The following is a 24,821-nucleotide window of genomic DNA, read 5'->3' on the forward strand; positions in this document are numbered from 1 at the left end:
GGGAGAGGGAAGGCTGTTCACAGGGAGAGGGAAGGCTGTTCACTGGGAACATTGCACATGTCTGCGGCCGATGGAGGGTTTGAAAGGCAAGCATTGTACACAGGGAAGAGTCCGCAGGGAGGAGCTGGCTGTGTTGTCAATACCACATGTTCCAACCCCTTAACCACATTTTGCCCCACAGAGCTCCCTACCTGTGCCCTCCATAATTTGAGGAACTTAGACACTAGCGACTCACCTGTCCCATTCCCCTTCATTACCACCTACCACTGCCAAAATTAAGTGTTGGATTTAAATAAATAACTAACGTTGATGCAGCTGTTGGACATAAGGATGTAAGACACCATCCTCAAGCCGTTTGGCATCATATGCAACTCAATCAGACGAAGAAACAGGTGTCACTCTTTACACACGTTCTATTTTGTATATGGCACTGGCTGGGGAACCTGCAGAAAGGCCTCCACCCTTAAGAAGGTCCCACAGGGCCTTCGTTGCAAAGAGAATCCTTCAAATGCACTTAGGTATGGGGCCCAGTAGCGATCCAGATGCAAAGCCATTGCTATTCATCAAATGATTTTCAACAGGTCCTTGTAAAATCCTTTTGGGTGAGAAAGTCTCAGTGTCCAGATGATGCAGGAAGACAAAGCTGTTCTTTGCAAAGGGTCTGAAGACGGAGCTGTCAGGATCCGGACGGTGGTGACGGATGACAGCATCATGACTACAACCAGTGTGACCAGACCAGGAGAGCTGGGAGGCTCCGAGTAGGAGGAGACACCATTCAGCCATCCAGCCCAGTTTCAGCATCCGTGAGGACCAGCTCCTGGGGCATGTGTGTGTTCTTAGGGACGAGGTCATGGAATGGAGGCTGAGCCCGGGAAAAGGGAGGCAGGTGGATCTGTGGAATCCGGCATGAGCCTGCCAAGCCCCGGAGACCCAAAGGCCGATGCAGAAGCCTGTCCTGCTCACATCTCCCCAACACCCTCTGCCTCCCCTCACTGGCCACCTTCCTCAGGTGGCCTGAAGACCTTTGGAATGTGCTGACACGGAGTGACCTTCTCACACACGCTCTCTTGTGTTCACGCTGGCCACAGGTGCCCTGACTAGCATATCCCTCTTTCTCTCCACTCGCAGACAGATCTGTGGGTACCTAGCAACTTCATTCAACCTGGTGGGGTTCATTTTCCTACTAGCAAATGAGCTGTGTGCACCCTACAGGGTCCATGAGGTTGTAACAGGGAGACACCGAAATTCAGGATAGGAGCGTTTCCCCAGGTAAACACGTGAGGCTCACAGGCTTCCATCATCCACACAGGCGTCTAATTGAACCAAATTAGCGACGCTGACCTTTGTGTCTCCCCTGCCCTTCCCATACCACTGCCAACATGCACATGCCACACACATGCATGAACATCACGTGCACATGTCACTTACACTTAGAACCATGGCTAGACCCCTCACGTCACAGACAAAACCTGACCACACTCACGACGGTGGATGTCACGCCCACGGTCATTCTACCTTACATCTCCAGAGCGATCTGGGCAGCCTCCTTCTTCCCCACACCAGCCTTTCTGCACCTCACTGCTCCCACAGAGCCTTGTCACCAGGAGGGCACTCTCAGAGATGCCCTTCCTGGGGCATGGGGAGCTACAGAAACTTTGGGGGATAGACACGGAGATAGGTACAAACAGGTGAAGGACCCTGGTTCCTCTGTTCTTTGCCTCTCTGCTGCTGAGTGCCATTTCTCTCCAAACCCTGACTCGCCTTTGCTTTTCTTCTGCATGGTCCCCCAAAGGGCCACTGGGTCGGTGTGTAAATCAGGTGGAGCTGGACACCTGTTCCTCTAGGTTTGCATCAGAATATCTGGGACAGAGTTGGTGGCATCCCAGGCCCGGTCTTCAGGAGGGAAGACACACTGCAGAGTTAGGGTAACGACACTAGGGAGTGAAAAGGCTTGAAAGTTACCTCGGCCAACAGAAACACACACACACACACACACACACACACACACACACACACACACACACAAGTAATTTCGACAATGAAGACCTAAACGATGCAAAAAGGCTGCTTCCAGCACTCATTCCCAGCCGCTGAGAATCAGGAGAAGCCAGAAGCTGTCAGGAAGTCCAGATCACGCCCGAGGAAAAATGCTCTCCACAATACTGCAGCAAACACTTCCATCTTCTGGAATGACTCCTCGTGGGCACTTCTGGAAACTCCTAACACCTTCCGTTTCTGAAGGTCTCCTGTTAGAACACTCTTCCTTAGATAAGCTGATTTCCTCCTGGACTTCTGCCCATCGCGGTCCTCCTTCCAGCCTCTCAGTAACAGGGGGAAAACCTGCTAACTCTTCCTGAGAAACCCTAAAGCAGCCGGTAGTGTCGTCTTAGCCTTCTCTTTCCCATGCCGAGGAGACACTATCCCAAACCATCGGCAGAAAATACTCAGCCCCTCTCCTGCATTAAAAGGCCCTGATTAGACAGAAGTCACAGAACCAAAAGAAAAAAAAGGGGGAAACGTGAACATGAGACCCAGAATTAGTAAATCAAGATGGTCCTCAGACACTACAGGAAATCCCAGTCATAAAGAACTTTGAAAAATGTAATGAGCATGTGTGACTGGCCTGTGAGCACGGTGTGGGGATTTCATTTGTGTTTGCCTCTGAGCCACTGAGAGAGTCGGAACCAAAGGTGTGACCATGCGGCCGCAGGTGCACCTGTCTGTAAAGAACAGCGCAGGCCGTCATGGCGGCTTATGCCTGTCCCCCCGGCACTTTGGGAGGCCAAGGCGGGAGAGTTGCTTGAGTCCAGGAGTTTCAGACAAGCCTGGGCAACAAAATGAGATCCTGTGTCTATAAGAAAAAAATGAAAAATTAGCTGGGCATGGTGGTGTGCACCTGTAGTCTCAGCTACTCAGGAAGCTGAAGCAGGAAGATTGAGACGGCAGGGAGCTGAGATTGTGCCACTGCACTGCAGCCTAGGGGACGGTGAGACTCTGTCAAGGAAAGAGGGAATGAAAGACAGAAAGAAAGAAAGAAAGAAAGAAAGAAAGAAAGAAAGAAAGAAAGAAAGAAAGAAAGAAAGAAAGANGAAGGAAAAGGAAGAAAAGAAAGAAAGAAAGAAAAAAGAAAAAGAGAAAGAAAGAAAGAAAGAGAGAGAGGAAGGAAGGAAGGAAGGAAGGAAGGAAGGAGGGAGGGAGGGAGGGAGGGAGGGAGGGAGGGAGGGAAGGGAAGGGAAGGGAGGGGAGGGGAGGGGAGGGGAGAGGAGGGACGGAAAAAGTAAGAGAAGATGTATGGTCATCATTGTGAGTTGACCTTTATTTCTAAAGATTCATCACTAACCACTGAAAATTCTGTTAAAGTGTATGTGTCTCCAGGGAAGTCGCAACACACAACAATGGATTTCTTCTCTCTCCCTCTCTCAGAGGAGGAAGGGAGTCAGCATTCGTGGGTAGCCTAAAATTTGCTTAGCATCTTACTTGAGAGGAATTATAAATATCACACAATTTTAAATGTGCATTTCTAGAAGAGGTTAAAATATTAGTGCTCCAGCTGCACAGATAAAGAAACCAAGGGGAAGGGAGGCCCAAGGCTCTAGACTGCTCCGTGGTCTGGGCAAAGCCTGGGCTATTTTCTGGAGGCTCATGAGCCCTGAGCCCTGTAGTCAGAGCATCCTGTGAGGCCCAGTCCACATTCAGTCCTGAAGGTGAAGTGCCTCCCATTCACCCTCCCATGGAGGCAGGAGGTGGCTCAGCCCTTGCCAGTGGGGTCACACAGAGCCCTGGCTGCTCTCCAGTGTGGGACTGTCCCCTGAAGGGCTCACTGTGAAATGTGTGCACTGCCAGCCCTCTGCATGCCACACGCTGCGGGTCTCCTCTTCAGTGTCATACACACCGGCAGGGGCTGGCAACACAGGGGTGGCCAGGATCTTTCCCGTCAGCGGAAGCAGACCTGGAGAACCAGGAACATGGAACCAATTGCAAGTTCTGAGAACCGCGGCCACCTGTTTTACGTGGAACCCAGGTGCCTCTGGCAATGGAGAACAGGTGTTTTCTTTTTTTTTTCCATTTATTTATTTTATTGCATTTTAGGTTTTGGGGTACATGTGAAGAACATACAAGATTATTGCATAGGTACACACATGTGGCAGTGTGATTTGCTGCCTTCCTCCCCATCACCTACATCTGGCTTCTCTCCCCTTGCTATCTCTCCCCAGCTCCCCACCCCCCACCGTCCCTCCCCTATTTCCCCCCAACTGACCCCAGTGTGTGATGCTCCCCTCCCTGTGTCCATGTGTTCTCATTGTTCAACACCCGCCTATGAGTGAGAACATGCGGTGTTTGATCTTCTGCTCTTGTGTCAGTTTGCTGAGAATGATGGTTTCCAGGTTCATCCATGTCCCTACAAAGGACACAAACTCATCGTTTTTGATGGCTGCATAATATTCCATGGTGTATATGTGCCATATTTTCCCTGTACAACCCAAATGCCCATCGATGATAGACAGGTGCTTTCTTTCTACAAAAAGAGGGTTGCTAACGACACACGGGCCTGTTTTATTCTGGTGTGAAAAGACATCATTAAGAAAAGAAAAAGTACTGCCTATTGACGGGAGAAAGTTACAACCCAATTTTAAAAGGAAACTGTTGTGGACTCAGCCCCGTCCCCAGCGGTTAGCGAAGCAGTGGCAGGGCCTGGGGGCTACGAGGGCCATGGTGAGGGGCGGGGCACGGAGCATTACCTCAATGGAAAACGCTCTCCACAATACCATGGCAATTGTCTTCTATCTTCTGGAATGACTCTTCCTTGGGTTATTTCCCATGGCAGGGGAGCTCCTGCAGCCCCTCAAGGCTCAGAAAGATAGCCACACTGTCATGCCCCAGGCAGGGCTGGCAGAAGCCCCACATCCTCCCATGCCAGTAGCAGGGTGGGGTGGTGTTACGTTCAGAAGTGTTAGACCTAGAGCTTCCATGGTGACTTCTGTGCTCCAGTCCCACCAGCCCTAAAATTACATGAATAATAACTCCAGCCTCACCAGATCCATTGCTCCATGTTAACTACAAAGAACGCCTGGCACCCCACAATTGCTCCCTTGAGGCTCAGAAATTCTGATGATCCTAGGTCAGGACTAAGATCCATTCTCTTCCTTCTGCCTGCATACGTGTGTTGGTTGACACTCATGGGAAGTCATTTTAAAGTCATCTCTTTAGGGCTGGGAGATCAGCTTTAACTTTCTAAAATATGAACTGCTTTTACATAACACATGCCCAGCACTGATTTCTGACTCATTGAAATTAAAATGTCATCAGTAAAACTCATCCCTCAGAGGAAATTCCAGGGAACTTCCCTGTATCTGAGCCCTTCGGGAGGTGGAAAGCAGGGGGTGGGAATAAGGGCTCCCTCTCATTCCCAGCTAAGAGTCACAAGCTGTGACCTGCACTGATGATCTCTGGACTCTCCCTCCAGCATCAACACCTTTCCGCCGTGGATAAGCAGCTTCAACTTCGAGACTCCATAGCACTTGGCAGCCAAGAGGCTGGAGTCCGTATGCAATGTCAGGAACAAGGAGTTTGAGCAGCTCTGGGAAGATACACCCTTCTGCTGCCAAAAGGAAAAAGAGATTGCAGAATGATTTTTTGAGCCTCAGAGGAATTATTCCACTTCAAAAGCTGTCCAGAATGAACAGTTGACTCTGGTAATTATAAATATATCCGAAACATATGCATTGAATTTAGCTCCTTAAAATTATGGATGGGTGTACCCAACTGCACAGCGTTTGAACACCTCAAACTTTCTAAAAATACTTGGGGTTCAAAGTAAGTGTCTTAAAAAAATCAAAACCATATGTTTCTATTTCATTTAAACTTACCTTATCAAAATGTTTGCTTTTAACAGATATTTGATGCCCAAAAAGTTTAGAAGGAATTTATTTTTCTTTTCCTTTTTTTTTTTTTTTTTTTTTTTTTTTTTGAGACAGAGTCTTGGACTTTCACCCAGGCTGGAATACAGTGGTGGGATCTTGGCTTTCTGCAACCTGCATATAAACATGGCAATTTATAAAATAATAAAAAAAATATTTAAATAAAGGCACGAGTGACAACATGGAAAGTCAGAAAACCACGCAGAGAGTTTAGATATTTTGAGGAAAGTTCTGGCCCACATCTATGTATTTCTTTACAATCCTCTTGAGTCGATTAGAAGAGTTTGTTGTTGTTGTTGTTGTGTTGTGTTGTTTTGTTTTTTTGAGATGGAGTCTCCTTCTGCCGCCCAGGCTGGAGTGCAGTGGGGCGATCTCGGCTCACTGCAACCTCCATCTCCCAAGTTCAAGAGATTCTCTGGCATCAGCTTCCCAAGTAGCTGGGATTACTGGCATGCACCACCACGCCCTGCTACTTTTCGTATTTTTAGTAGAGACGGAGTTTCACCATGTTGCCCAGGCTGATCTCAAACTCCTGGGCTCCAGTGATCTGCCCACCTCAGCCGCCCAAATTGCTGGGATTACAGGCGTGAGCCACGGCGCCCAATCACCTTTCTTAATAAAGCTAAAAAAAAACTTCCTTCTTAGAAGTAACGAGTATTTTCCAAGAGAATGAACGTCAGTACATGTAAATTAGGCTGGTTTCAAACTTGGCTAAGAAATTTTTTTCTATCTTTATTTTTATATGTGGGCGACAGAGGGAGGAAAGTGAAGAGGAAAGCAAATGTCTGGGGTTTAGTGACGTTTTTGCTTTTGTTCCCTGAAAAGATCTCCTGGGTTTGGTATTCCTTGTCCTTACTTGGAGGCCACCTGGGGTCAGCCCTCAGGTCTCATGAAAACACTGTTGTACTGGACAACATTTTGTTATTCCCCAGTACTTCATTATTTTTACTATTGCAATGATCATCCCTTTCACTGGGGGCTCCTTCAGTGAGGGCTTTCTATCAACCACCCACAGCCTCATTCACCAAATGCAAGACTCCCACTCACGCTGTCCATTTCATTACATCTTGGACAACTGCCATCGACTTTTGGAATTAGCGACTGCATGAACAGTAAAAAGGAAAATGTGCATGAGCAAAGGTTAGTTATATCATAGATAATCAGCGACCCTCCATTGCAGGGGAGACCCTCAGAGTGGACTGTCCCTAGAGTAGAGAGCCCACAGTGCCAAGGCGGCAGCTGGCTGACAGATAAATCTGCCGTGAATTTCAGTCCAGTCCTAAGCTGGGGATCAGGTAACATTTTACTCTCCCCTTTTTAACTGCTGAGACTGATGAATGGCACTGATGGCCAGGGACACAGCGGGACATTGGTGAAGGTCTGCTATCGCTGTGGGTCCTGCATGGCCAGAATGTGTTCATGGTGACCAGGCCCCGCCCCCAGGAGCTGGCTAGGGAGCACTGCAGAGAGCTCTCAGAGGTCCCTTCCCTCTGTCGAGCAGAAATAATGCCCACCATTAAAGATTAATTTGTTTGGCTCTGCAATGAGTTAAAACCTTCCCATCCCAGTTCAAGTGTTAATAAACCAGCGCGGGTGACACTGGACCCTTTCAGTGGCTGCTTCTCTCGCAGAAAGTCATTTAAGGCAGCTTAGGGCAAAAGCGAAGAAGCCTGCACCTTCAACTTCGGGGTGATCCTAAAACTCTGATCTAAAATGCCCGCTCCTGGGCCCGCTCCACTCCGGCTGGAACAGGAATTCGGGTGGGGGTGGCTGAAGAATATGCATTTTAAACAAGTTTCTCTAACAGTCCCCACCAGAGGGTGAGAGGTATCTGGGAGCAGGATAAAGAGAGAGTAAATCACGCAAGAGGGAGAAGCCCAGTTCTGGGCAGTTCCAGGCCTCCTCCCCCACAGCCCCAACCTGAGAGCTAGAGCTCTCTTTCTCTCTCCCCCCTCCCCACACACACACATGCACACACACACACACACACACACACACAACTTTTGAGCCCACCATGACAGAGGACCCTCCATTTGAATACCATGTGGGAGTGCCCGCCGGGGCGTCCCCTGGCTTCTCGCAAGGTGTCCTCACTCGTCTCCTCTGGGAGCCCTCTCCTATCTATAGGCTCTGGCAGCTCACATTTACTGGTGATGAGAAAATCCATAATATGGCAAGTTACGGAATTGTAATAGGGACCACTAGAACGCCTCCATCAGTACATTTCTGCGCGTCCTTGCTACCGGCGCAAAAATGCCAATGTGTCTTTAGGAGCATTTAAAGTCAGGGAAAAAATAAATAAAATAAAATAAAAGCAATATGTGTTTGAGTACACTAAGACATTTATGTTCCTGCACAACTCCATAAGCTTCATTATCATTATTGTTACGCTCATCTTTAGTTTTGTTTTCTTTTCTTCAGAAACAAGATATTATCTGAAGTTAAATTTACAAACGCCACCCAACCCTCTGCTGAGCAAGGAAAGCAGACCACTGACCACAAGAGACTTCAAAAGAGAAGGACAAAGAGAGTGATGCCCGAAAATTTCTCAGAAAAACAACAAAGGAATATAGGAGCAAAATGTCCACCCTGGGGATGTGATCCATCCATACAGAATCACCGGCAATGAGCTGACCAGTGCTGGGAAGAGGACACAGAAGTCACACATTCTAATTCAGGGACTAAGATTAAAAAAAAAAATCCTTTAAGTGTTCAAAGTTGGAGGAGCACCCCACAGCCCAGTCAGAGTTCAGGAGCCGGTCGAGGGGCGCGGTGAAAGGGCACAGAGACGGAAGCAAGCCTTTGGCATGCACTTATGTCTCAGCCCAGGGAGCGACGTGGAGGCACCAGGCTCTGCACGGTGGGGAACACGTGACATGCACATGCAAACCTTGAAGTGTCCACACCTCTAAGCATCCACAAGGCCAGCTGCTTAGCATCCACCCGTGTTCCCTCTGGGGTGGCCGAGAGGCAAGCCTGAGAGAGGACCTTGTCTGCTGCAGCTTGCAGGGGTCTTGATGGCGGGGGTGGGTGCCGGAGGAATCAGCCCCTCTGCCGGGGTGTATTTACAGTGAGTAATCTTTCAGCCAGAAACCAACGGAGACTCCAGCCCTGTGCTTTCCATGGAGAGGTTTCCTCTACAGGCAATACATAAATCCATGGGTTTATAAACAAATAAGAGCTGTGTGAAAAAGGAAAGCAAGGCAAAAAGTCTTTCCAGAAACTCGAACCTGCCCTGTACATCCTCCTTCGAAACCCCGTGTTTTCAATTATGCCTGCTGAAGCTACATGGATGCTAATATGTTTGCATTGCTGGCTTTCATTTTATTTTTTTTACAACTTGCTGCAGGACAGCAAAGTCAAAAATATACTATTCTGATCAACAGGACACATCTGTGGTGAATCCACACAGAAGCAATTAATTTCCTGGTGGTATTTTTACACTGGGGGCCTAATGCAGGCCCCCATTATACAAACAAAAACTCCAGACAGCTCCTGCTGCCTGATAAAAAATAAATCAGATTGCAGAGGGCTGTGTGGCCTAGGACCGCTACAGGCTATGACTTGTAATGAGGCATCCCAACACTAATTATGAAGCTTATTAAAGAGAATTGTCAAACTTGTACTAAAGTGCACGCTGTAATCACGTTAAAGAAGGCAGGCCTCGGAAAAGCAGCCTGCAGTCACCTTGCTCAGCAGAGTGGGCAGAGCAGGCCTAGCCAGGGCGTGGATCAAATCGCACCAACAGTCTTACTGTGTCTGGCAAATTGGTCAAGATAAATTGGATGGAGGGCAGGTGAGAATCACAACAGCTTGGTGATGATTCACAGATCAGAGTCTCCCCGACTCATGAACATCTGGCAGGGAAGGGTCCGGAGCACCATCAGGAGCACACATCACCAACGCGGTGTTTTATTATTAAGCTTATTCTGAATCTTCTCTAAGGTTGCAAAAGCAATATTGCCATGTACTCTTTCAGAAGGGAAGGAAAAAAGATTAATAAAGATGTTAGGAAGCTGAACTGCTGTGAGATTTGTTTAATTATTCCCTACAGGACTGCCCCCGCAATCTGCTGACATTTAGCCCCGACCTTGCAAATCCTCAGTAAATATTAATATATCAACTCAAAGAGGGACCGTTGTTTTATTGGTTCACGGAGCTCCGAGAGATTCGCCACAGCAGTGAAAAATAATGTGCAGAACTGAGGAAGACCGGCTTCTTTGATTTCACCTTCTGCTGCACACATGAGCTGGGAGCATCAACAAAATGGAAATGCTGTTACTTTGCACAGCTGTAGAGTGACACTTCAGATGCCTTCGCTTCCCTTTGTACAGGCTGCTGGGATAATCCCAAAACCACAGTGGCAAGAGATTAGAAAGGAGGCAGAAGCGGAGACAGAGAGAGGAGAAATCACACTTTATTATCTGGAAGAGTGGAAATTTTAATAATGCGCAAGGCCCGCCCTCCAATCTGATCAGCTTTGCCAGAACAGTGGGCCCCGATGGGGGTCAGGAAGGGAAACGCTGCCCTGGCAGCCCGGGCTCCAGCCCCTCCTCCCACATCAACCCTAGCTGCCCTCCCTGACGCAGGGCCACACAACCCCACATGCTAATCTGAGAACAGAAATGGCCTGCTTTGGTTGAGAATCTGCTAAAAGAAAATAAATAAATAAATAAAAAATACTGTTTTTTTAATATTGTCACGTGTTTGCGTGGGAGGAGGGGAGAGGAGACAGTGGAAGTGGTGGAGGGATTTTTGGAGGGTTTGTTTGTTTGTGTTTTGGTACCTCAAACTTAGATATCTCTTATTGACTTATCTTCTCATAAACACTCTGAAATTCCCAATGGTTGAATGCTGCTGTGGATCAGGGAAGCCTCCAAATTCTTGGGTGTAAGAAAGGGGACTTCGGGACCACATTTGGCTTTCAGATGTACTGTGCCGCAGAGTTTAATGCGTGATTAATTTTATTCATAAAAATGTTAATCACTTCATTGTGAGCTCTTTTTAACATTCACTGCAGAGAGCACCTTTTTAAATTTCTCTTGCCCACCATCTCACAGATGTATTTAATATTTTCAGTCATTGCTGCAGCTCTGGAAATTAAGCATACGTTTAAAATGCAGTAACAAGCAAAGCTACAGCAGCGACAAACGGCAAACAGAAGACAGAGAAGCACACACACGCACACCCTGAGAATTAAAGTGACCAGCTCGGGAATCCTGCAGGCTGTCGCCGGCTATCGGGGCGTCCGCAGCCTCGGTGACCTTCCAGGGCGCAGCGCGCACCGGCAGATCCTAAACACGCGCGCAGAAACCGAGCTGCTTCCTCCCTCATCGAAAGGGCTGTTTCAAAGTGGAATCGGAATTTAAAATGAAAGCCCTTCGGTTTGGACGACGTCGCTGGCCTTGGAGTCATTCCCACCACTGCGTTCTGCCCGAGGGCGTGGGACCCGCGGAGGGTGGGATGCGGCTCAGCGCCTCGGGGGCGGGGGAGGACAGTGGCCTTAGCTGGGCGCCCGCGCCTTCCCCGCCCCCACCCACCTCTGCCATTGTGTCCCCGCACCCAGCCGCGGCGCTCAGGACTCAGGATACCTGGATTAGGGGATCAGAGACACCCGCTGCAACTTCAGAAGCCCAAGGGCAGGCGCGGAGAGGGCGGCCACTGGTGCCCCGCCCGAGGGGAGAAGGGGCACTGACTGCTCGGCCTCTGCCTCCGTCGCCTGACGCCCCTCACTACCGGGCAAGGGCCAGGGCCTGCCTTTCCTCGCGGTGTCCGGGCGGGGCTGACTCCGGGGTGTGCGCCCCGCGTGGTCGCCACCCACAGCCTGGGATCCTGCAGCGAGGCCGACCTTCCTGGGGGTCCCTGCTGCCTGGCTTGCCTTGGCTTGGACCCAGCGCGCAGCTCCCTCCCAAGTTCAAGGCCACCTTTTGCCTCTCCTTTAGAGCAATCCTAAAACATTAGGTGGCCCCTGAAGCCTCCTCAGTCCCAGGCCACGTGGTGACTTCCGTGGGCCTAAGGAAGACTCCTTCTCCATGAGAAACATATTAAAGATTCTGTTTTACCACCCCACTGGTATATTGATATATATTAACACATTTTCTTCGACCCAAAGGCCCCGTTTTTTCGTTTTCTTTCGTTTTGGGGAAAAAAAAAAATTTTCCTGGGCCCCTGAAAGTATCCGGGATCCCCAGGCCCAGGGCCCGCAGTGCTGAAGTCCGCGGGCGGGACCGCCTTGGCATCTGGCCCCCAGGCGCTCGCCGTAACAGGTTCCTTTTCAGGCTTCTCGTTCTGGGGCCCAGGAAGGGGATCTGTGTCCAGCCACCAGTTGCAGGTCATTAAAGGTGGCTTGCAGTCCCAGCGGGATGACCTTGGCAGACCTCTCAGCTCAGGAGCCTTCACTGGAGCCTCTGGCTTGGTGGGGAGGCTGGTGAAGACCTGGGAAGCTCCTCCTCTCCCGGAGCCATCCCTATTGCTCTGGGGATTTCCATGCACAGGGGTGGGCAGCCAGGGTGAAGAAAAGTCGGGTGGGCAAGGGGGCAAGGGGTCCGGGTGCCCTGAGTGGGGAAACCTCCTTCCACACATCTACACATTCCCCACACACGCTGGCTCAAGAGACCCCTAAAGATGGGTGGGCTTCTTAGTTCCCCCAGAATGTGCCCCCTCCACTGTCGGCTCTGCCCTGTCTGCTGGTCCCCAACCTGGACTTACTGCCCCAGGACCACCCCACATGCCCTCCCACTTGGTGCCACATGCAGGCTTGGGGGCCAGTGAGATGGCAGGACCCTGGGTGGGGACAGACAAAGTCTCCAGGCACAGGGAGCATGCCCAGTGTCCAGCTTCCCAGAGCCTCCCTTTCCCGAGGGCTCAGAGCCTGGCTGACCCCTGGCGTGCTGGGCCCTGCTATGTGGCTGCCTTGCAGAGGCGGTGGCAGTGGCCCAGGATCACAGGAGGCTCCTCTCACCTTGCAAGTTCTCTCCCCCAGGGCCCCGGAAGCCTCTCCCCTCCATGGGGCTGGTGCACCCTTCAGCCTTCCCAGCCTTGCGGGCGACCCTCCCCCTCCAGAGGCTCCGCTACCTTCCCTTTTTCTCCCCCTGACCTCCAACTTGCAGTCCCCACCAACAAATGGGGCCCTGTGGTTTTGAGAAGTGTGTTCAGTGGCCCACTCTCCCCAAGCTGAATTCCACAAACCCCATCTCCACTTGCATCACCCATCCCCACCCTAGCCCCTGCCTCCATGAGAGCAGGAGACCAGCACTGGCATCTGGGCTGGGGGTAAGGATGGTTAAGGATGGTATCTGGGGGAGGATGGAATTAGGATCCTCTCAGGCAAGAGCTCAAATGCAGAGAGGACAGGGCCTGTCTGAACCCTCCACATGTGGAGGCCCAAGGCCAGTGCCTGTCCCAGGTACCCCGGGTTCTGTGGCCCACCCTGTCCCCTCTCTGTTCTGCCTCCCTCCCTCTCTCCAGCTTCCTTGCTCTCCAGCAGAGTCCCATCTACAAGGACGACTGAAACTTTATAGGGCATGATTCATCAGTGGCGCACCCCTCAGAGCCAAGGCGCGTATTACATTAATCAGTGTCAGACCACTAAAACCGAGATATGAATATGAATTCTCCATATTGCAGGCGAGATAAATGTGCTGGTGAATATAATTGATCAGACAGTGGGCAGGATGGTGGGGGCAGGAGATTTCAGAGACTCCAGGTCAACCTTTGGGCTGGAGCTTCCTGGGCTGTAACACAGAAAGTGAGGGCCCTGGAACAGATTTTTGTCTTGTTCCCCCCCCCCACCACCACCTCCTCCAGAAAAAGCCCAATATAACCAGTAATCCTCTGTGGGGGACACAGGGAACCTTTCTATAGGAAACCTGTTTCTGATGACGAGGGGAGCCCTATGTCTAGAAATGAGGGCTGTGGACAATCTCCCCTTAGTCTGTTCAGGGACCAGGCTCCTCCCTGTTGGCCACAGAGCAGCTGCCACCTCTGAAATCATCCTGGCACTGCTGAGGTAAGAGCCCTTTCCGCACGCAGAAATCTCCAGAACTAATGGCTTTGTTTTTAGAAGCAAAGGAGGTCTGTGGATTTTCTATGTCCACTTCAAATTTTTCAGGAGCTGAATCGCCTGGCCTGTGGGGTACTCCTGAGACACCCTGCACACCTGATGGCTGCCATGGCCAGAAAGGTGTAAGCAAATAGTGCACAAAAGGCAAAAATGCCTTCAACTTTCTGTTACAAATTCATTTCCAGCTTTCCACTGGAGAAAAATAAATCCAAGGCTGGTGATCTGATTTCCGTGCATCGAAAACGTAGCTCTCAGGAAGGTGCACAGACCATTCAGGACTCCCAGGCCGTTCACCCTAGTAGCCAGGACTACCAAGGGTGGGCACGTGCTGGCAGAGCTACCTCACAGCAGCAGTTCCTGGGGGGAAGGGGGCTGGTCCCAAATGTCTTACATTGAAAAAAGACTCAGGAAAGAATGGAAATGGGTGTGCACCGCAGCAGATGCCGGTACAGACCACTCTATTTGATTCAGGGAAATAAAGAGCTGAGCTTGCTTAGGGCAGAGAATGCTGCCTGGTCCACTGAATCTCACCTGCTGTTTCCAGCAGTCACCAAGAAGGCACCTCCCAGCACATTCTGGTTGCTTGAGCAGTCTGTGTGGCTGGGAACGCAATTCCTCATCAGGGGCGCAGGACACACCGGTCCAGCCTCTCTAGAGACGCGCTCTGGCTAAGGACTCAAGATCCATTCGGGCCCAGCAGTCAGAGTTGGCTCTAGGGCCCCATTCCAGAACCTTTGGAACGATGAGCCCAGGGCTCTGATGGTCCAGGAAGGGCTCCAGTGGCGGACAGGTGAGAAACACCTCCCTGATTTAGCAAGGCGGGCACTGGATAATGAAAGCACCCACAGGCGCACGCCCTCCCTCCAAATGCCAGTAGCCTCCCCAGTAGGCCCGGCACCCCCCAAAACACACACAAAGAACAGTGGGTGCCCCCCTGAAACACAAAGCAGTCCCCACAGCTACAAATCCAGGCTGGTGCCAACGGAGCCCCAAGGCCCAGCGCCCCCAGATTTGAGCCACACCCCAGGAGCGAGATCGGCGCTGGTCAAAGCCCCATTCCGCTTTCGGACCATAGAGGGCGCCTGGAGCACGTCCATTCAGAATGCGGAGCTGCTCCCCGGGGCCCGGCCCTAGTCCGGCGGCCCGCGGTCCACTCCCCCGCGGCCCCGCTCCTCCCGGCGCATCCCACCCCGCCCATTCCCCGCTCCCGGACGAGCTCCGCGAGTCCTCCGCCCACCTGCCCGACGGGGCGCACTTCCGGCCTCCTCTTCGCCGCTTCTTCTCCAGCCCCGGGGCAGGGAGGGGACCTTCCCCTCTACCCGGACCATGAATGGGGTGGAGGGCTGGAGATGGATGCTGGCGTCGGGGTGGGTAGGAGTCCTGGAGCGGCGCCTCCTAGTCCCGACGCGAGCCTCCCTCTTTCCTGTAACCTCTGAAAAGACCCCCGCGCCCCGACTTTTCCCCTCGCTTCAGTCGCGCACAGCGCCAGCGGGTCTCGAGCAGGCAGGGAAGGGCGGGTCCCAGGCTGGGGTGGGAGCGGAGGATGGCCCATCTGACCTCCGGACTCAGCCCGGTCCCCACTAGACCCTTGTTTCCCAGCAGCCCACGTCCTCGATGGCAGTTTTGGAAATGTTTGCTTGCTCAGTTTTCACACATTCAACACTGGGTCTTCTGCGCCCTGAAGGCCCCTGCGCCGGGTCCTTCCGAGGGTGCCTGCTGCGGCGCTTGGCGCGAGTCCTGCTCCGAACGCACTGTGGCCGATGTCCCCGGATCCGCTGGGATGTCCAGGATCCCAGTCCCTTCCCCGCCCGCGCGCGCCAGAGGCCAGCCCTTCGGCGCCTGTTTCCCAACAATGCTCCCAGCTCCTCCCCACTGCCCGGCCAGGGCCATCTACGTACGGGCAGTTTGCTCCGAAATCCCGCGGTGCGCGCTTGGGAAGGCAAAGGACGCAGTCTTCGGAGCCCCAGTCTAAAGGGATATCCCCGGGAGACCAAAGCCCCGTCCTCGTTCTCGCTTCCCACCGCAGCCTCAGCCCCTCGTGATGCCTCACACCGCAGACAACCTCCGCCGGCTCCTCTGGGGAGTTCTAAAGGGCCTTCCAATTCTCCGCACAAAAACACATGCAAAGCAATACTTCGCATCTATTATTTTCACACTCAACCCAGAAAACGACCAGGCGCCTCGATGGGCCGTTGTGACAACTAGATATAACCTGATTTCGAGCTCGAAGTTCTCCTCTGGGGTCGCAAATAAAAATTCTTTTTCCTCCATTTTTACCGAAGTTATCAAATCGCTCTGTAAAACTGCCTAAAATTGAACTTATTTGTGTCCTGAGAAAAGTATGTCTCAAAAAATGTTTGTGTAAGCTTTGGAAAGAACTGAACTGCCAGCAAGAAACTGCCCTAGTGACGATATTTAAAAATTCAACAACAACCGCAAACAACCAAGAGATGTTTAAAGCGCGGGCCTCTCTGGTGGAAACAGCCTCCAAAGCGCCCTGTGAGAAGCCCATCTCCCCCAGCCACAATCCCTCGGGCACCGCCCAGGGTTCCAGGATCCCTGTAGCCCCCACCACACACACACATCTCACTCTTTCTCTGTCTTTCTCTCTGTCACACACTCACACATACACTCACACAAACATGCTGGCCAGGCACAGCAGCAGGAGCAGGGAGGGGCATTATTTCATTTAGTTTATTAGACAAAAATATATGATTTAGACAAGTTCGCTGACGCGCTATTTACAATCTGAAATCACTCTATATACAGAAAGGGGGGAAGAGACACAAGCACGTGGGGGCATTTACCGAACCCGATCATCGCAGCCACCCGAGCCGCCGGCAGAGGCCTGGCCACCTGGACGCGAGCTCGGGATCGAACAAGCCCCTTTCTGCAGAAAGCGATGGATGGGAGTCCTTGACGTCGTTGTCATATTTGTCCTTTACACCAGTCTGAAATATTTGTCTTAATTCCTCCCACATTCCCTCCCTCCCCAACTCCTCCCCCCTCCCCCCGCAAAAGTAAAAGAAGACCCTTAATCAGGCTGACGGGAGGGCTGCTAGGATCCGCGGCGTTCCCTCCTGCGGGGCCAACGAGCTGCATGGGAAACACAGCGAGACAAGAAGACAGGAGCGCCGTGAGTCGGGGGCGCAGCGCCGGGCGTCGCCGGTTCCAGCAGCTGAGCCCGGGGGACGGAGTCCACAGCCAGCGCGGCTCCCGGCTCGGGAGAAACTCCAGCCTCCTCCGCTCGCCCAGCGCCCAGGGCTGGCGGCGAGCGCTTCTTCTACAACCACTGCGCGACCCCCACCGCCACCCGGCCAGTTCCGCCCGGCTCCCGACCACCCCTCCTCCCCACTGCCTCTCTCCAGAGCAAAAGCAAGCAGCACTCACTTGTCGCGTACCGGCTGGAAGGGCGACTTTAACTGCGGGGCCGGCGAATCCGGCCTGGGGACGAGGTCTCTCTCTGCGAGGGATCGGAAGAGGCAGAGTTAGGACGGAGAGACGAGCTGCAGAGGGCCCAGGCCTCCCTTCCCGCAACTCCTGCCTGATGCTCAGGCAGGTTCGCCGAGATACGTCCCCCCCATCCCCACTGCCACCCCAGAGCAGGCCCGCAGGTGGGGAAAAGCTCTCTTGGGAGAGCCCTTGGGACTTGCCTGATTGTCTAAACGGAAGCAGAGATAATGCATAGCCCCGGACTCGGCGGCCACTGCCTGGTACCCTCCCGGCCCAGGATGCACCCCAGGCTACCACACCCCACCTGGCCTCTGAATTCCCAGCTAGCCGGCAGGTGGGCACGGCCCCCCGGCGGGGTACCTGGGAGCGTGGGGCTGCTGCGGGCTGAGGCCTTGTCTCCGCTGAGCGCCCCGGGGACCACGGCGACCGGCGGCTGCGGCGGTGGAGGTGCGGGAAGGTGAGGGCCATGGGGCGCGGCATGGGGCGCGCCGACGCCCAGGAAGGGGCGCATGTTGAGCAGCGAGCCCTGGGCGAGGAACGCCCCGTTGGTCCAGTTGGAGAACTTGCCGATGTGGCAGGTGTACAGTCCGTGGCTGGGCAGGAAGGCAGGGTGCTGCAGCGGCGCGCCGGCGGAGGGCCCGTGAGCACCGGGGTGGCCCGCGGGCGGCGGCGGCGAGGCCTTGGGCGCACCGTCGGGGCTCGTGGCGGTCTCTGCCAAGGACCAGATCTTGGGCTTGCCGTGCGGCGCACCCTGCAGGCCGCCCGCTGCAGCGCCGGGACTCAGCAGGCGGGTGCTGCCGGGCTCGGGGGCCTCCTTGGCCAGGCCCAAGGGGGAGTTCTGGGGCTTGAGAACGTCGGCGGCGGCCAGTGGCGAGCCTTGGTCCCGGGCGAGGGCCGAAGCGGGTGCGTGCGCGTGTGGAGCCTCGGCCTTGTCCTCGTCGTCCTCGTTGCTCTGGTCGCCGTCGTGCTCGTCGATCTTGTCGATGTCGATGCTCTCCAGGTCGATCTCCTCGTCGTCCTCGGCCTTCTCCGGGTCGCCCTCGGTGTCGCTGCCGAAGAGCGCTCCATCTTCCTGGTCCTTGCTGCGCGCTCCCCACGTCACCTTGTTCTCCTTCTTGAGGCGCCGGCGCGCGTTGGCGAACCAGGTGGAGACCTGCGTGAGGGTCATCTTGGTGATGATGGCCAGCATGATCTTCTCGCCCTTGGTGGGGTAGGGGTTCTTGCGGTGCTCGTTGAGCCAGGCCTTGAGTGTGCTGGTGCTCTCGCGCGTGGCGTTCTTGGGTCGCCCGGGGTCCCCGTATTGGAACTGGCCATAGGGGTAATAAGCCGGCGCCGTGTGGGCTGCAAAGGTGGCCGGGTGCACTCCAGGGTTGTCCTTGAGTTCATACTGCGAGCCCTGCAGCCACAGCATACAGCCAGCGAGGAGACAGAGGAGGGAGGTGGGGAGAGAGAGAGAGAGAGAGAGAGAGGGAGGGAGGGAGGGAGAGAGAGATGAGTTCCCAAGCTGGGAAAGTGGGAAACACCCGCTCCTGGGGGCTCCAGGGTCGCCAGGGCGCTTTGCGGGGCTCTGCAGTGCTGGGCAGATCCGGAAGTCCCCTCCTCCCCAGTTCACTGCTGGGGAGAAGGGGAGCCAGGACCCCAGCCGACTTCCGGAATGCCCTTTTACCCACTATGGAGAGCTTTTTTCCAATCTAGAAAAGTTCCCAAAACGGTGCATCTACTGAAGAGTAAAACAGAAGCCGCGGCCCTGCCAGTTCCTAGGCGACCCCTGTCCCCGTCACCAACCGCTGGAGAAAACTGCATTTCCAAGTTTATCTTTCACTAGCTAGAGGGAAAAACCTTTCAACTGAGCTGATAAAGCCATTTCTACAAACGTTAAGGGCCCAGAGCCCCAGCCTTCTCCCTGCGACCCTGAGGGGGCTCAATTAAAAAAAAAAAAAAAAAAAAAAATCCCGGGTTTTCTACCAGTCTAAATCCGCCAGCAATTTAAAACGAGAGCACACTCCTTTGCCTTCCAAATTAATCTGCATATAATGGTTCACCCACATTTAAAGGTCTTTAGTGGTGACAGGTAATTTAAAATTTTAATCCCGGCCATTACCTACAATAATAACACAAACACCATTAAAAAAAAAATACAAAAGGAAGGCTTAGCCTGTAAAATATTAACGCCAGCGCTGGGAGCCACCGGCGGCCAGGAGCGAAACCGGTTCAGTTTCCTAGGCCTCTTCTCAGTTACTTCGTCTCTTAAGTTTGACTTTGATCTGGAGGGGGCAAACACAAACTGTTTGCAGGCATTTAGAGGCGGTGATTTATTTGCAATCAATATTCTTTTTATCATCAGTAGTAAAACACAGCAAGTCAAATTATCCCATCAGGTTTTTTGGTAAATAACATTTTATCTTTCTAACAACCTCATTAGGCCTCATTATTACCATAAATTGCCCAGACAGACATTCAAATGCAATTTTATCTTTTGACTTCCTAACACCCAATCAAAACGGCTTAGAAACCTAGGCCTAGAATCAGGGTTTGGATGTGCATTTACTCTTTAAGAACCAGCTGGAGAGCTGGAGGAAACACACACCTTTTTGGTGGAAAGAATTTTTACATTTTATGCCTCTAGGGAGGAAAAAAAAATCTACTCAAAACAGCAAGCATCTCCCTTCCCCAGCTCTCCACAAAGGGCGCAGGTCCTGGCAGTAAAGCTCTCTCCCTCCCCGGCACACGCAGGCAGGGTTCCCAAATGGCACACAACTGCATTCGCAATTTCTGTAAAAAATTTCCCTCCTCCATGTAAAAATGGTCGGGTTGCAATATTGGAAAAGGGAGCTCTGGACTCTGAGAAAGTTGTAAAGACCAGAAGATTTCTTGGACTAATTAGTTTGATGACTGAGGCCACAGCGGAAAGGTTTCCGCGGCCAGATTTCGTTTTTGTCCAATCGTTGCAAAATGTACTTTTCGCTTTTCTAATTATTTTGGTTGTAATTGTAAAGAAGACATTTCAGCCTCGTCTCCACTGGGAATTCTTTTTGAAAGGACACCTTGTAAATCTCTCATCGCGTCCCGGCCTCCCCGCCGCCTGAACAAAATGGGGGCTGATCTTTTTCGATAGTAAGAGACCTGAAAGGCAGCCGGGCCGCTTTCTTTCAAAACTACAAGAAAAGTTCCAGGGAAACACGCTCTTTGCTTGTGCACACTTGGCTGGCGTTTACTCCCCGCTTCTCCTTCGGGGAGCGGGGAGACATCGGGGGTGCCTGGAATTGCTGTTTCCCGGGGGCAGCGACCCAGGAGGGGGCTGCCTCCCAGGGCCCTGCGCCCGCCACGCAATTCACCAGCCATTCGAAGTTTAAACCCGACTTTGCAGTCAGACCAAGGAAACTGGATCATTTGGACCGGCAGACCGGCCAGTGTCCCTGCGGAGAATTAAGTGTGCAGCCGCCTCCCCCCACATCTAACACCCACTGGGACCGGAGGCTGAGAGGACACCATTTATTTTAAACCAAGGGACACTGTTTTCTTTAATCCTCCATTATGTAATGCAGAAAGAAAAGTGCTTTTCTTTCGGTGCAAATGAAATGAAAACTTTGGCAACTTACAAAAGTAAAACCAAACACCGTTTCTGACACCAAAACATTATTGCAACTTAATTTTTGTTTAATGTCATATCCGCACACACGCCATGTAGAGACCTCTCCACCCTTTGGACCTCTTTTGTTAAGATTATTTTGATTGACTCTACTAGGCTTTAAAGGGGTCTGTCTGGCAAACTCGATACAACTATCTCGGAGCTGCTAAGAGGAAGAAAACCAAGTTTTCCAGACTCAATTCGAAAACTGAAGAGGCCGCTCGAGGGGGATCCGCGGCGGGGAAGAGCAGTCCTGCCACGCCGCGCCCAGCTGCGGGAACCCGGTGGGCCTGCCCCGGCGCCCTGGCAGAGCCAGGCCAGTTTGCCCCCGACCTCCAGCACGGGCAGCGCTCCCAGGGCCTGCTTCTGCAGCCTCTCTGGACTCTCTGGACTCTCTCGCGACCCGATCCGTGGCCCGGGCCTTCCTTTCCCAGGAGGAGACAGCCCAGCAGCCCGCCGCCTGGCCTCCCCGCTCTCCTGCGTCCCCAGGGGCCGCGGCCTCCGCCTCCTGGAACCTGCCCGCGGACCCTTCTAGTTCCTCGTCCGGGCCGGGTCCCCCCATCCTCTCTCCCTCCAGGGCGACCCGCCACCCCTGCCCTGGAGACGGCGAGACATTGGAGGAGAGGCCGTGGGCACTCACCATCTGCGAGAAGAGGCTGAGGTCCGCGGCGTAGGGCAGGAAGGCGCTGTAGTTGGGCGCGCCAGGGTACGGCCCCGCCGCTGCGTACATGCCCAGCACCGAGGTGACCGCAGCAGCGCCCGCGCCGGCGCCCAGCTCCGCGGCCCCGGGCCGGCCCGACGAGGCGGCGGCCGCCGCCGCCGCGGCTGCAGCCAGCACCCCCGGGCGCTCGCCGCCGTAGGCTCCGGGCCCCGCGGCGCTCAGATACTGCGGGTAGCCCAGCTGCGGGAAGGACATGTCCGCGGACTCGGCAGTCGCCGCCGCGGCGAGAATTAAAGTCGCGGAGAGGGAGGTGGAGGCCGGCCGGAGGGGGTCCGGGTCGGGGGGCGCCGCGAGGGGCCTGGGGAGGAGCGGGCGGCCGGCCGGGCGCGCTCGGGCGGCCCGGGAGACGGGGGCCGGTCGGGGCTCCTCCTCGGCCCGGTGCTCGCAGGCGCCCGGCTCCCGGCTGCGCCCGGATCCGCGATCGCGCGCCGACTGCGGCGGCCGCCCTCCGCTCGGCGGCGGGGCTTTCAGACACAATTTGAAGTTGATGCTTTGATTGGCATCCCCTTGAGCTCAGGCCCCGCCCATGGCTCCCCTCCCGCCCCCTCCCTGCCTCCCTCCCGCCCTCGCAGGCCTCTCCCGCCCCTCCCGCGAGCACGTGGTGCCCCTCGCCGGCCGGGCCAGCTCCTCCTGCGGTGGGCGCGCGCGTCGGGGCGGCGGGGTGCGGGCCCGGAGGCCTCGGGCTCCTTCCAGACCAGCCCCCGCGTCTGTCTGACAACCTGTCGACACGGGTTTACAGCTGTCTGACACCGGGTTTGCAGTTTCGCGGCCTATGTGTGTCCCCTTTTCAACAAAAACAACTCGGCGCCGGCTTTTCCAGCGGTGGTTTGGGCATCGGGGAAGGGGCGGGCGTCCTGGACGCGGATGACAGCGGGCGGTGAGCGGCCTCACCCCGAATCCGGCGCGGCCAGTGCCTGCAGAGGATATCCAGGGCCGAAGTGCACCCGGACACTCTGCGCGAGCCGCGGACCCGGCGGGAGTGATACCCCCGACTCCAGACAAGGGTACCCGCGGCGCCCACTATAGTACCCGACCGCCTGCCGATGACCGGCCTCGCCGCCCCTGGGGGAGCAGGGAGCGGCCGGGTTCTGCCGGCTCTTCCAATTGTGCAAACTTTGAGCGAGGGCAAACCCGGCGGAGAAGTCGCCAGCCCGCTCGGGGGAAGCGGACGGAGTCCGCGCGGCGGATTCTCCGAGGGAGGGGTGGAGAGGAGGAGGCGGGGGAGGGGCTTTTTCTTCACCCAGAAAGCCCCCTGGCAGCCGGAGGGAAACATACCCCGCGCCCCAGCGAAGGTGGAAGACGGCGTGGCCTGAACGCCCCCGTGTCCCCCCGGCATGCAGAGGCAGGCAGGAAACTTGTGTGGAACGAGCGAACCGAATCGGCGCTGCCGCCAGACCGGGAATGAAGCGGCCTCTCGGGTCGAAGCCCCGCGTCACTCTCTTCCCTCCGTCTCCCCTTTCTACCCTCTTTTCCCTCCTTCTCCCCTCTCCATCCTCAGCCTCGCCGGGCGACGAGACACCACCGGGCCCGGCGCCCTTGAGAGGGGTTCGGTGCAGCTGCGGGCCTGGCCGCCAGCTCCCGGGAGAAGATGCCAAGGGCAGCGGCCTCCTCGCCTCCCTGAGCCTGGGACCGCCCTGGCTGGCCACTTCTGCTCCTTGTGGCTGGCGAGGTCCGGACGGTGCCTGGGGAACCGGGTGCCAGTCCCGGCTCCGGGGGCCACTTTAAGAACCACCTGGGACGCGGAGCCGGGGCGGGAGTTCACCCCCCTGCCGCTCTCCAGCACACGGGACCCCGCGGGAATTTCAGCAGCGGACTCTGGCGTCGTCCCCGCTGGAGGCCCGGGTGGGAATAAGGGATGAAGGCGGCCTTCGGGCCACAGCCGGCATGCTGTTCTGCTGGTGGCCTGAGCCACCCGAATCCTGGACACCGGCCAGCGGTCCCTTGACCCCTGCCTCGCTTCCCTCTGTGCACGGAGCCGCGAGGCCCAGGGACTTCAGCAGCATCAGGAGGGCTCGGGTTTTCCGGGCCTGAGGACAGACACTGAGACCTCGCCTATAATTAACAACAATAATGCCCATAATAGTAGTAATTACCAATAACCAGCTCCGAATCCGGCTTGATGCCCCTGCTGTGAGTCAGATTTTCTTCCTATTCATGCTGCTTCCCCGCTTAGTTCGCCCCTGCACACTCCAGAACCCGCCTACAACCTCCATGCTTCCTTTCCTGCTTTTACAGAGACTGAGGAGGGGGGGAGGATTCGGGGCGCGGAGGGTTGGTGCCAAGTGGGTTCTTGGCGACACAACTCCGAGAAGCCCCTAACTGCAGCTTTTTCCTGTTCCCCAGCCCACCACCCGGCACCTTTTATCCCTAAGATAGATTTCCGATTTCCAACCTCCTCTCCTCTCTGCCCAAAACAAACCCATCCATTGCTTGTGAGTCACTGTGTGAGACGCGGGCCAGCCCCACCCACCCCTGTCCGGTGCCGCAAACTACAGTGTCACATTTCAGGGTGACAGGGGAGATACGCCCTCTTGTGTGACCTGGAGAATGAGGTGGATGTGAGTCCAGGGACGCGTCTCAGCCTCGGGATTCAGCTACAGCTTGGCTATCTCCTTCCAGCCCGCTGCACCACTGCGCACCCCACCCGGAAGGCTCAGGTCTCTCTGCAGCTGCCAGAACTTTGTAGGGAGGCGGGAATAGGGAAGTGAAGGCTTCATCCTGACTCTCCATCAGCCCACAGCTCTGTGTCCTGGCTGCATCACCCACATTGTCGTCACAGCACAAAATGATTGCAAGCTCGTAAATACACAGGGAGCTGGGTGGGGGGGACCTGGCTGAGCCCCACCTGGAGGCCCCTGTGAACCCTGCCTGAGGACTGCACAGATCCTGAGGAAATGGCCCTAGCAAACCTGGGCAACTTGCTCCCCAGGGAACCCTTCAGGGGTGCAGCGGGGTTATTGTGGTCCATTCTCTGCCCAGGGCCAGGGCCTGGGGCTGTACTCCAGGCTCCTGGGCCTAAAACCAATTCTAGGAAGTCCC

At 54.6% G+C, this 24,821-nt stretch overlaps 1 protein-coding gene across 2 annotated transcripts; it reads right to left on the reverse strand.

Moving 5' to 3' along the window:
* Positions 1-16,652: 16,652 nt before the first annotated feature.
* IRX1 (iroquois homeobox 1) lies at positions 16,653-22,251 on the reverse strand. 2 transcript variants are annotated; one of them, XM_017546011.2, is made up of 4 exons: positions 21,702-22,251; positions 17,794-18,829; positions 17,371-17,443; positions 16,653-17,076 (listed from the first exon to the last, which is right to left on the reverse strand). In XM_017546011.2, the coding sequence occupies exons 1-4, from the start codon at positions 21,975-21,977 to the stop codon at positions 17,019-17,021; spliced, it is 1,443 nt and encodes a 480-aa protein (XP_017401500.1). In that variant the 5' UTR covers positions 21,978-22,251; the 3' UTR covers positions 16,653-17,018. The 2 variants fall into 2 exon arrangements, with proteins under 2 accessions (XP_017401500.1, XP_017401499.1); XM_017546010.2 differs by having other exon boundaries at positions 17,382-17,443; positions 21,702-22,218.
* Positions 22,252-24,821: the final 2,570 nt, after the last annotated feature.

This window comes from Cebus imitator, unplaced genomic scaffold (genome assembly GCF_001604975.1).
Source record: "Cebus imitator isolate Cc_AM_T3 unplaced genomic scaffold, Cebus_imitator-1.0 Scaffold185, whole genome shotgun sequence".
NCBI classification, from domain to species: Eukaryota; Metazoa; Chordata; class Mammalia; order Primates; family Cebidae; genus Cebus; species Cebus imitator.

Excerpts from the sequence above, each read along its gene's own strand:
- IRX1 (XM_017546010.2), bottom strand. The coding sequence starts at position 21,977 with ATGTCCTTCCCGCAGCTGGGCTACCCGCAGTATCTGAGCGCCGCGGGG. Across the intron at positions 18,830-21,701 it reads TCAGCCTCTTCTCGCAGATG|GGCTCGCAGTATGAACTCAA; the intron begins GTGAGTGCCCAC and ends CTGTGGCTGCAG. Across the intron at positions 17,444-17,793 it reads CAGCAGCCCCACGCTCCCAG|AGAGAGACCTCGTCCCCAGG; the intron begins GTACCCCGCCGG and ends GATCCCTCGCAG.